This window comes from Cynara cardunculus (assembly GCF_001531365.2).
Source record: "Cynara cardunculus var. scolymus isolate 2C chromosome LG 6, CcrdV1, whole genome shotgun sequence".
NCBI lineage: Eukaryota > Viridiplantae > Streptophyta > Magnoliopsida > Asterales > Asteraceae > Cynara > Cynara cardunculus.
Window position 1 is genome coordinate 13,545,334 of NC_037533.1, and position 9,372 is coordinate 13,554,705.

General features: G+C 31.9%; 1 protein-coding gene across 1 annotated transcript; it reads right to left on the minus strand.

The window, feature by feature from the left end:
• Positions 1-381: 381 nt before the first annotated feature.
• LOC112514166 (transcription repressor OFP7-like) lies at positions 382-1,107 on the minus strand. Its single transcript, XM_025120498.1, has one exon. It carries the CDS (start codon positions 1,105-1,107, stop codon positions 382-384), a length of 726 nt encoding a protein of 241 aa, XP_024976266.1.
• Positions 1,108-9,372: the final 8,265 nt, after the last annotated feature.

Consider the following 9,372-nt stretch of genomic DNA (forward strand, 5'->3'; position numbering starts at 1 on the left):
TACGGGATTTCAAAGGAATCCTTGGATTTCAAATCCAAGAAATCAAACATGGGATTGGAATGGCTTTCAATTTCAAATCCCTCAGATTCGATTCCATTCCATTCCATTTCTGAAAACCAAATAATAGCTTGGAAAAAGGTTTGGTACAAACTAATGGATTCAATGTTACCATCTAAATTCTCACATTTCATTCATTTTCATTATGATCTTAAATTAAATAAATTTAAATATATAACATATGATGTATCTTAATTTTATTGGTTAACGACTCGGTGAGTCTAGGGATTTTAAGACGAGATATAAAATGGAAGAACAAGTTTATATTGATATCCATGGCTGCTTCTTCATCCTCAATCAGAAGGGATCGAAGGGCATGCAGACTCAAACAAACAAGAGCTCCCAAATCTCCGTAAACGCTGCGACGATATCGGCATGGTGATGTCTGGAATTCAGAGTCAGAAAGCACTGCAACAGCTTCTCCAAATCCTTAGCCTCCATCATCTCTTTCTCCAAAATCATCTCCAGCATCGACTTCTTGAAATCCTCATACGGCTTCTCCGACCACTTCACCACCGTCAAGCTCTCCGTTATCAGCCCCCCTCTTTCCTCCATCTTCTTCATCCTTCCACCACCATTCTTAACGTACACCACCGYCTCATCTACGGCGGCGCCACCCAAAGATTTATACCCAACAGTCTCCAGCTTCTTAGATGAATCAAAGCTGCCGCTTACACTTTCGGTTTCACCGTCGCTGTTGCTGAAGCAGCCACTTTCATCAGAAGAACCCACSTTGTTTTTCTCCTTCTTACCTTTCTTCTTTATCATTTTCCGGTGACCGGAGTTGTTAACATTATCTGTTGGCTCAAAAGAAACCGGAGAGTTATTCATGTCGGGGGTGGTGACGAGAAGTTTGGTTTTGGATTTGGAGAGTTGGGGTTGGTAGTTAGGGGTGGTGGGAGGTGGTGAGGGAGTAGTTGGGTAAGCGATCTCGAGAACTTTAGGGTTGAAAGGAGAGAAGCAATGGGTGGCCGCCGACGAAGATCTTTTAGGTCGACATAGTCGGAAAGAAGACAAAGAAAGCTTAAATTTAGACATGGCTGATTGCATCGTATTACAGCTCATGAGGTTGTTAAGCTTATATATATATATATATATATATAGCAAGCAACCGAGGGGAATGAATTCGAATGAGCCGGCCGGTGGAGGAAGGATCGGAGATGGTCTGAGTTGACGAAATCTTGGAGGTGACATCAGGATGGAATGGTTCAGTGCGGCCCACAAATAGCCTTCAGCCTAAAGAACAATATAAATTCCTTCTTAGACCTTTTAATATTATTTTATGATTGGTTAGTATTTAGTGTCGTAAGTAATTACTAACATTATAATTTATTTTGATGAGTAAGATTTTAATACATCAAAACATATTGAATGTAACAATTTACCGGGTAAGCGTTTATCTGAGTAAGACTCTCCATCCTTCTCATCGCCTTTACCGGGTAAGATTCTTGGCCCTTTTCATGTTCATCCGATAAGGAAATTTATTCGGTAAGCACTTACCGAATAAGCGTTTAGTAAACGGCCCCTTAGTTTAATAATTAAATCAAATTAATCCCAAATTCTCTCTTTCTATTTCTATCCACTAATAACATAATAATATAAATTTAAATAAAATAAATTTAAGATAAATAAAAATCTGATGTGTCTTAATTTTATTGATAACATAAAGATGCAAATATTTATTTTCGTAAAAGATAATGTGATTACTACTAAAAAAAGTATGCGTAAAGAAGAAAGTGTTAAATGGTGTATCAAAATATAGGAGTTGGTAACATTCGTAGTGGATTTCTCTCGGTGATCTGCCCCATCTGTGGTTTTTTACCKACTTGGGTTTCCACGTACATTTTGGTGTTGTGTTCCAACTCTGTTTCTTTTCTTTGTGTTGGATGCATATTTAGTTGGTAAATCATTATATTTGTATGTTTTGAGAATTTTGTCTTGTACACGAAGAACACCCTTGAGTGTTCAAGCTAGAGATTCATTGGGATCACTAAGGGATTGTTTACCAAACGCTTATCCCAGTAAGAGTTTACCAAGTCACATTACCTTACCTGATGAATATGGCAAAGACCAAGAATCTTACCTGGTAAGAGCAAAGGCAATGACCGAAAGTCTTACCCGGTAAGTGAGTGCAAYGACTCTTACCAAGGTTAGCGCTTAACAGGTAAATTGTTGCATACGATACTGTTCTAGTGGACTAAAGTCTTATCCAGTAAGTAAGTGATACTGTTTTTGCCGATAAGCACTTACCTGGGTAAACGTTTGGTAACAGCCCCTAATTTAGTAACTTATCCTTTGTTTGACTTTGATTAAACTCTCTAATTTAGGGATTAAGTTAGCATTATCTTCTTTCCGTTTTACAATAGAAAGTTTTCCCAAAACGTTTGATAAAATTTGAATTCTATTAATACGTACGNCTTTGTTTACCAATTTTGCTCTTAGTATTGAAATAAAATAAATATTTATTATTTTTTAATTTTTAATTTCCTAAAATAAAGTAAACTAATCTTAGTCATTGATCAAGAAAATGGATGGATGAGATTGGTTTACACGGTTTACACAAATGGGGCAAGTTTTTATTTGAACGCTCCTATATATATATATATGATTAATTAAATTCACACACGCTCATTTTATTTGGTTTGAATTTAGTTAACAAAAACCAAACATGATTTGTGAAACTGAACTTAGAGTTTATAATAATTTATAAACATATATAAACCAATTTTCAATTAGGAAATTGTTATTTTCAATTTTTTGTTAGATTTTCCAAAAAATGGAAAAAGTCAAAACCCTATTTTTTGTCATATTTAATTTTATAAGAAAAAAACATAAAACTAAAACCAGAAGAAAACAAATGTTGCCAATAAAGTGCAGAATAACTAACGTTTTTGGTCTTTCATTTCATCGTTAAAATGTGTTGTAACAGTTTCTTAACAATATCTTGATCATTTATCTAATTTTGTCTTTTTCTCGTTTTATTGTCGTACTTATAAAAGTTGTTGAATGAAAGATGAAAAATATCGCATGACTCGAAACTTAAGGAAATAAAACAATGGTTTGATAAAATTGTGTTATTTGAATTTAAAACTTTAATTTCTATTGATTTCCATTTCAAAATTACCATTTTGATATTTTTAGTGTCAAAACATAAAAGAGAAAGAAAAAAAGGGAAAGGAAATTAAAATTGGATCCGAAAGTTTATAGGTTTTATAAAATTTATAAGAATAGAGTAAAAAAATTATTATAATAAGTTGGTATGACGAAATTGGATAACATAACAAGTTATACATATGAATTATGACATGATAAATTGTTCGTACAAAGTCAAATAAACTAATAATAGGACTTGACATTACAACAAAATTGAGTTTTAATAGGATGACACTACAACAAAATTGGATTCAGGTTTATAGGACATAAAAATGTCTAGTATACTAATAGACATTCACAACACCTCTCACAATTGTTAGATGATGTTTCTACTACATTATCAACAACTTCTTCACTCTCTGAAACACCTTCCTCATGTCGTGCATTAATGCTGCAAATTCCCCTTTTTCTAAATCTACAATAGAAGAAAAATGGATATCATTCGTGAGAAACTCAAGGAAACTGTTGGTACATCTTGCCCACGAGTTTTTTCTGGTTTTTTAGTAATCGATGCATTAAAATTCATAATATGTTCATCGGAGATGTTGGGTTCTGCACTATATTTGTTGTCATCTATGCATCTTGCAGGCTGAAGAAGAAGACGACCAAACATGGGTTCTACAAAAGGAGTCCAGAACTTCATAAATTTATCAAGTTGTTCAGATTAACAAATATCAGAACAAGATTGTTTTGAGAGTTGAAAGAAGTCTTAATTTATGGATGTTCATATTAGAGAACATAAATTCCAACTTAGAGCCTTCAGACCTCCTGTCACCAATGCCATTGATTTCAGCCAACGAATCTACAACACGAAAAGGAAAAATCATGAATGATAATCATTCATGGTAAATGAAAACGAAAAATGTGATGAGGGTCTGATCAATTTACCGTTAGTACACAAGAACTTTGAGTCTTGCTGCAAATAGGCATTGTGATGATCAAGTTATGTATGATGGTTTGCAGTGAAAACTGGTTTCCAAAGCTTATTGAAACCTGAAGAGAACATCCTCCATTCCTCTTGTTTATGCTTTAGATGGCTTAATATTATCGGCATACTAAGAGATATATTCATTCTTAATTCCTTGATCACATTAAGCCCATAACCACCATATAGAATTTGAATGCACCTCAAACTTGGACCTAATAAACAAAGAGGAAAGTGGTGAAAAACAATACAAAGATGAGTTCTTTTTTGGTTAGTGATTAGCTTCTTACCTGGAAAGTGTTCTTCAAGAGGAAATAAACCAAAACAATACAAAGATGAGTTCTTTTTTGGTTAATGATCAAATCTTACCTGGAAAGTATTCTTCAACAGGAAATAGACCATCTGTCTCGATAGATATATAAAAAAATTATTCTCGCTAATTCCTCTGTGCGTTTGACTGTAAGCTTTACGCATTCTAGAGCCATGTCTATCTCATACCTGAAATACAATTACCAATATCATGCATTACATATATCAACATCATCTTATATATCAACATGCCATATATGCATATGAGTATGTGGCTAAAGAAGGAAACCCTTTACTACAATTAAGCAACAAGAAAGATCAAGTAAAAATCGAACAATACACATCTCAAAGCCTACCTTTTGTCTTCAAATTCAGATAACTTCTCTTGATATTTTTTTTGAAAGGATGATTGGGATCCTGAACATACAAAGCAAACACCCCCAGGATCGTTCAATTGAACGTTTCTTAAAACCAAAACTATCAAAGCATGGAAACTTAACCGGAGAGTAGTGATGCTTAACATAATTAACAATTGCATTATGTCCTTTAAAATGTATGGGGTTTAGTGACGTGAACCTTCTCTAAAGGCATCCTTTAGTTACAATTTTGCAAACCTTCTCTAAAGTGTCGTTTGGTTCGCATAATGTTTTTGAATGTAATGAAATTTGTTAAAGGAATTTAACTTTGAAGGAATTTGAATGGAATGTTATCAGGTTTGATTACCTGTTTGGTTGACAGACATTGAAATTTAATCTGTTAAGAAATTAGAATATGTCTGTTAAGAAATTAGAATATGTCTGTTTGGTTCACAGAATATAGCTTCAGAATTGAAATGAAATATTGGTAAATAACCAAAATGCCCTTTTGAAAATTTTAATTTTTTTAAAAACTAAAAATACTTTAACAAAATAATTATTTAATATGTATAACAATATAAAATACACAACCCAAATATAACCATAAGCCAAACGACGATATTAAATCGACAGTGGTTCAAATCGGTGGTGGTCCACGGTGGTTCAAATTGGTGAAGGTCCGCAGTAGTTCAGATGACGATGGTCGGCAGTGGTTCAGATCAATGGTGGTCTGCGATGGTTCAGATGGAGGTGGTCAGCGTGGTTCAAATCGTTGGTGGCTGGTGGTGTTCGGTGGTGATTCAGATCGGTGGTAGTTGTTGGTGGTCGATAGTGATTCAAATCGATGGTGATTCATAGTGGTTCAGGTGGCGGTGGTTGGATGCGGTTCAGATCGGCAATGGCCGACGATGATTCAAATCGATAGTAGTTGGCGGTGGTTGAGATTGATGATGGTCCGTGGTGGTTTAGATGGTGATGGTCGACATTGGTTTAGATCGATGGTGGTCCATGGTGGTTTAGATGGCGGTGATCGACGGTGGGTCAGATCGACAGTAGATCAGATCGATGGTGGTTCAGATCGGCAGTGGTTTAGATTGCCAGTGGTTTAGATCAGTAGTGGTCGAAGGCGGTTCAGATCAGCGGTGGTTGAGATCGGTGGTGCTCGGAGGTGGTTCAGATTGATGGTAGTCGGTGGTGGTTCAGATGACGATGGTCAGTGGTGGTTCAGATGGTGGTGGTCGGCGATGATTCATATCAACAATGGTCGGAGGTGACCGACAATGGACATATTGGGATTTATGAGATTAGAGTATATTGGGTTAAAGAGATGCTTGATATTATGAAGATATATAATTTCATTCCATTAAAATATCATGTAGTTGCTAAGGAATGTTAAATTCTTTTTATTTGTGTAACTTGTAGGATTTTGAATATTCCTTTAGTGAAAAAGAATGAACCAAACGAGTGAATGAAATTTGGTCAATGGAATTCAACATTCCAATTCCATCAGATTTCTTGAACCAAACGTGCCCTAAAGGTTAACTTTAGGTACCCATAATAAAAAAGGGTTTTAAGAAATGGTAGGGGATCAGGGAGTTTCGATTTTAACTTTTAAGCGTGTTACTTTCCAAATATGACATGTACATATGTTAAGTTAGTACAATTATCATAAACTTACAGAACAAACGAAAACATTAAGGTTACCTTCATGTGAATTCCTTACCTCTTGAAATGCAATGAACATTGACGATGAGAAAATCTTGCTCTTGATAAGTAACCTAAAACCACAATGAAAAATAAATAATGAAAGAATAAACATTTTTTTTAAGACATGAAAATAAATAATGAAAAAGTTTAACATAATAATGCGAAACAAAGAAAAAGTTAAACATAAATCAACAATAATATGAAATAAACTAAAACGTGAAAGAAAAAGGTCGTAAATTACCTTGCTTGACGAGTTGCCACGTCGAAAACCCACATGTTTTCCTCTTCTATACATCAGTATTAAAAGTACTTATGTTCGAAAATTAGAGGCATAAGATAATGATATTTAATGAGTTAGATTCTCATTTAGTATACATAACAATTCGATGTGGGACAAAATTTTACGGTCTTAAGATTGGTTTTATATATGACTATTTTGACATTGGTACGATGTGGGATATGAAATACGAATAAAAGCATTCCATTTTTATGTATTTYTTTTGTGGGGTCTAATGTTATAATTCGTAATTATTATGATCAAGATCAAAAATGGCATTGTATATCCTACCATTTTGAGTTACCAAATGAACATTGAGTGCGCATGCAATTTGATCATTTTGATACAATCATGTGCTTAAGAAAACCCATATATTTGGTCAAATCTTCAAAACAGGAAAAAAAAATTAGGCTGCGTTTGGTTTGCATGATTTTTTAGAGGGATTTAGATTTTATGGAGGAATTTGGATTGAATCATTTATTGTGTTTGATTTATAAGATTTGGAATGAATTTTAAATCAATTCMTTTATAAATCATGTTTGGTTTGTAGGATGTGGATAGAGATTTAATTTTTTATAACAATTCTCAGTTTCTTGGTTCATCATCATCAGAGATTCCCAAAATTGCAAAAATCCATCATCTTATACATGAATGAATATGGATATTGATATTGATACTCTCCAATCTATCAATTTAATCTTCTCAATCTTTTTCTTCATCTACTGTTTCTTCTGCCCAAAATCCAAATCCTCCACTCCAATCGGCTTCAAAAATTACCCAATACTAGGAACCCTATCTGAATTTCTCCTAAATCGCCATTGTTTTTTTGAATGGAGCACCTCAAGTCCTTTCTCACTGTCCAACCAACACCACTGACTTCCACCATCCCGAAAAATCCTACCATTTTTATATAAAAGTTAAATTATACTTCTAATTTTCATCTATTTCAAATATTACATGTTTGTTTGTTTTATCAACACACTTTAAATTTTGATCGTTTAAAAAAAGTATTTTGCATAAAATAAGCTAAAAAAAGATGGGTGTAGTTAGTTTTTTTTTGTTTTCTGGAGTTGTTGATGTTTTTTTTGTCGTTCTTCAGTTTTTGCTTTTTTGTTGATGTTTTTCTTATTTTTGGTGTGTTTGTTTATATGATTAACTTTCTATGTCTTACAAAAAGCTTTTCTATTTTCATTATTTCTTACTAGAAGTGTACTCGTGTAATGCATTGAGACACATCTTGATTTCAGTGTTACGTTTTATTTTTTTTATGTCGATATAATACGTTTTTACGTGCTTTTGAGAAAATGATAATGTTTTTATTTTTGAATAAAATATAAATCTAAAAATATCATAAATTTAAAAAAAAATATCGATATCGATATCAGTATCAAATTAATCTTTTTAAAAGTTCTTGTGTTTTGGTGTAATTTTCTTAATTAATTTTTTTAATTATAATTTAATTTATCTATCTATGCTATCTTATAAAGCATTTGGCTAAAACTCTTAAAAACTCTTAAACCCGTTCATCCCTAAACGATTTCATCTCTATCTGATTTCATCCCATATCTGAATTCGTCTAACTAACTGCTGATAAACATAATCAAATATTGGATAAATATATTATTTTAAATATAAAAAATCTAAAATATAATTATGATAATCATTGTCAAATTTTTATGATATCTTCAAACATATATTTTATTCAAAAATAAAAACATCACTGGTTTCTCAAAATCACATAAAGTCATATTATAACATCAACTGAGATAAAGAATAAAATAAAATATTAAAATCACGATGTATCTCGCTGCATTACGCAAGTACGCTTCTAGTACTATATTATAAAGCATTTGACAAAAACTCTTAAAAACCATTTTTTATGCATAAAGTATTGTATATTGATGCATATTACTTAAAAGTCAAGATATATACAACTTATTAAAACTCCATGTTTGAATTCGTGTAACTAACTGCGGACAAACGTAATCAAATAGAGGATAAACATCTCATTTTAAAATATAATTAGGATAATTTTCGAGTTCTAACAAATTAACTAATTATTATATTTATAAAAAAATTATATTATTAAACTAAATATAGATTATTTCATTATTGAACCTAAATTAAATTATAAAAAAAATTGAATTAAAAAATTACACAAAAATAGAAATTTTAAATAGTTAATTTGATACTAATATTGATATATTTTTGTCAAAATTTTATGATATCTTCAAATTTATATTTAACATCGATTGAGATAAAGAATAAAATGAAATACTAAAATCAAGATTTATCTTGCTGCATTGTGTGAATACCCTTCTAGTGTTTAATAATATAATATTTTAAAAAGATAATAACAAAATATTCTGTTAGAACTCTATGATTATCCTAATTATATTTTAGATTTTTTTATATATAAAATGAGATTTTATCCAATATTTGATTATATTTATCTGCAGTTAGTTACACGAATTCTAATATGGAGCTTTAATAAGTTGTACGTATACCAAATACTTGTAATCTTAAGTTTTAAGTAATATACATCAATAAACAGTACTTCATGCATAAAAAATAGTTTTTAAAAGTTC